This window comes from Nestor notabilis, unplaced genomic scaffold, assembly GCF_000696875.1.
Source record: "Nestor notabilis isolate BGI_N333 unplaced genomic scaffold, ASM69687v1 scaffold15151, whole genome shotgun sequence".
Lineage (NCBI taxonomy): Eukaryota > Metazoa > Chordata > Aves > Psittaciformes > Psittacidae > Nestor > Nestor notabilis.
In genome coordinates, this window is record NW_009913469.1 from 10615 (window position 1) to 11766 (window position 1152).

The window sequence follows — 1152 nt, forward strand, 5'->3', positions numbered from 1 at the left end:
GGTGCAAGCAGTGTTGATAACACAGGGATGGTATAGGTACTGCTGAGCAATGCCTACTGCTTCTCACACTGGCTCTGTGTGTGAGGAGGCTGGGGGCTCACTAGGAGTTGGGAGGGGACAAGGCTGGGACAGCTGATCCCAGCTGAGCCAAGGGATATTCCAGACCACAGGACGTCATGCTCAGCAGTAAAACTGGGAGGGGAGAAGGAGGAAGGGGGGACACTCGGTGGCATTACAGCATTTGTCTTCCCAAGTAACCATTAGGTGTGATGGAGCCTGGAGATGGCTTTATACACCTGCCTGCCAACAGAAGCAGTGAATGAATGCCCCATTTTGCTTTGCTTGTGCACATGCCTTTTGCTTTACTTATTAAACTGTCTTTATCTCAACTGATGGGTTTTCTTAATTTTACCTTCCAGATCCTCTCCTTCATCCCACTGTGGGGCAGTGACTGGGTGACCGTGTGGGGCGTAGGGGTTGAACAACTGCAAAGGCTGTGAGCTTCTCGGTTAAACACTCAGAGAATTTAAAATACTGTCAGGAAAAGAAGCGCCTTCTCCCACTGCAGCACAAACTCCACACACGACAGCGAAATGACAGCATTTTTACAGCTCAAATTACTCTCTCAGGCCAATGCCCAGCATGGGGAAGTGCAGGAGCAGCTTTTAAGTGACCACTCTCAGTGTCTGTGAAAGAAGGAAGGAAATGAGGAGCTCCCGAGATCTGAATTTAGGGTTTGATCTTAACTCGCTGCTACATGCTGCCCTCAGATTGCAGGTTGCCTTGACCGCTTTAACATGCTCACCTGCTGAAGTGGCCATACCGGATTTTAAACTTGTACACACGCCTGCCTGCGTGAAGAAACCTTGTTTCAGGCAAAGGACAGGTAAATGGTTTCAATGGCATCTTTCTTCCTCCCTGAATAGCCAGCCTAGGCAAGGAGGAGAGTCAAAGGGAAATTACTAAACCCTTCACCAGCTCTCTCCTGTCACACAGCAAAAGATGACAGCAGCTTTCGCTCTAGAGGAAACGTGCAGAGACAACCCCTCCTGCAGCACCTCTGGCCCGATGGAACATCGCCGGTACGCGCGGTTCGATGGAGCCCGGTGCCTGCAGCACGAGCAGCGGGCGGGCTCGAGCTAACGCTGCTTT

General features: G+C 51.1%; 1 protein-coding gene across 1 annotated transcript in view; it reads right to left on the reverse strand.

Moving 5' to 3' along the window:
* Positions 1–906, reverse strand: part of LOC104412485 (chromosome unknown open reading frame, human C11orf85) — a gene marked incomplete at its 3' end in the record, with an annotated part of 11095 nt that extends 10189 nt beyond the window's left edge. Inside the window, exon 1 of the mRNA XM_010023222.1 lies at positions 806–906. Coding sequence (XP_010021524.1) covers positions 806–906 — 101 coding nt within the window. The remainder of the gene's footprint in view (positions 1–805) is intronic.
* Positions 907–1152: the final 246 nt, after the last annotated feature.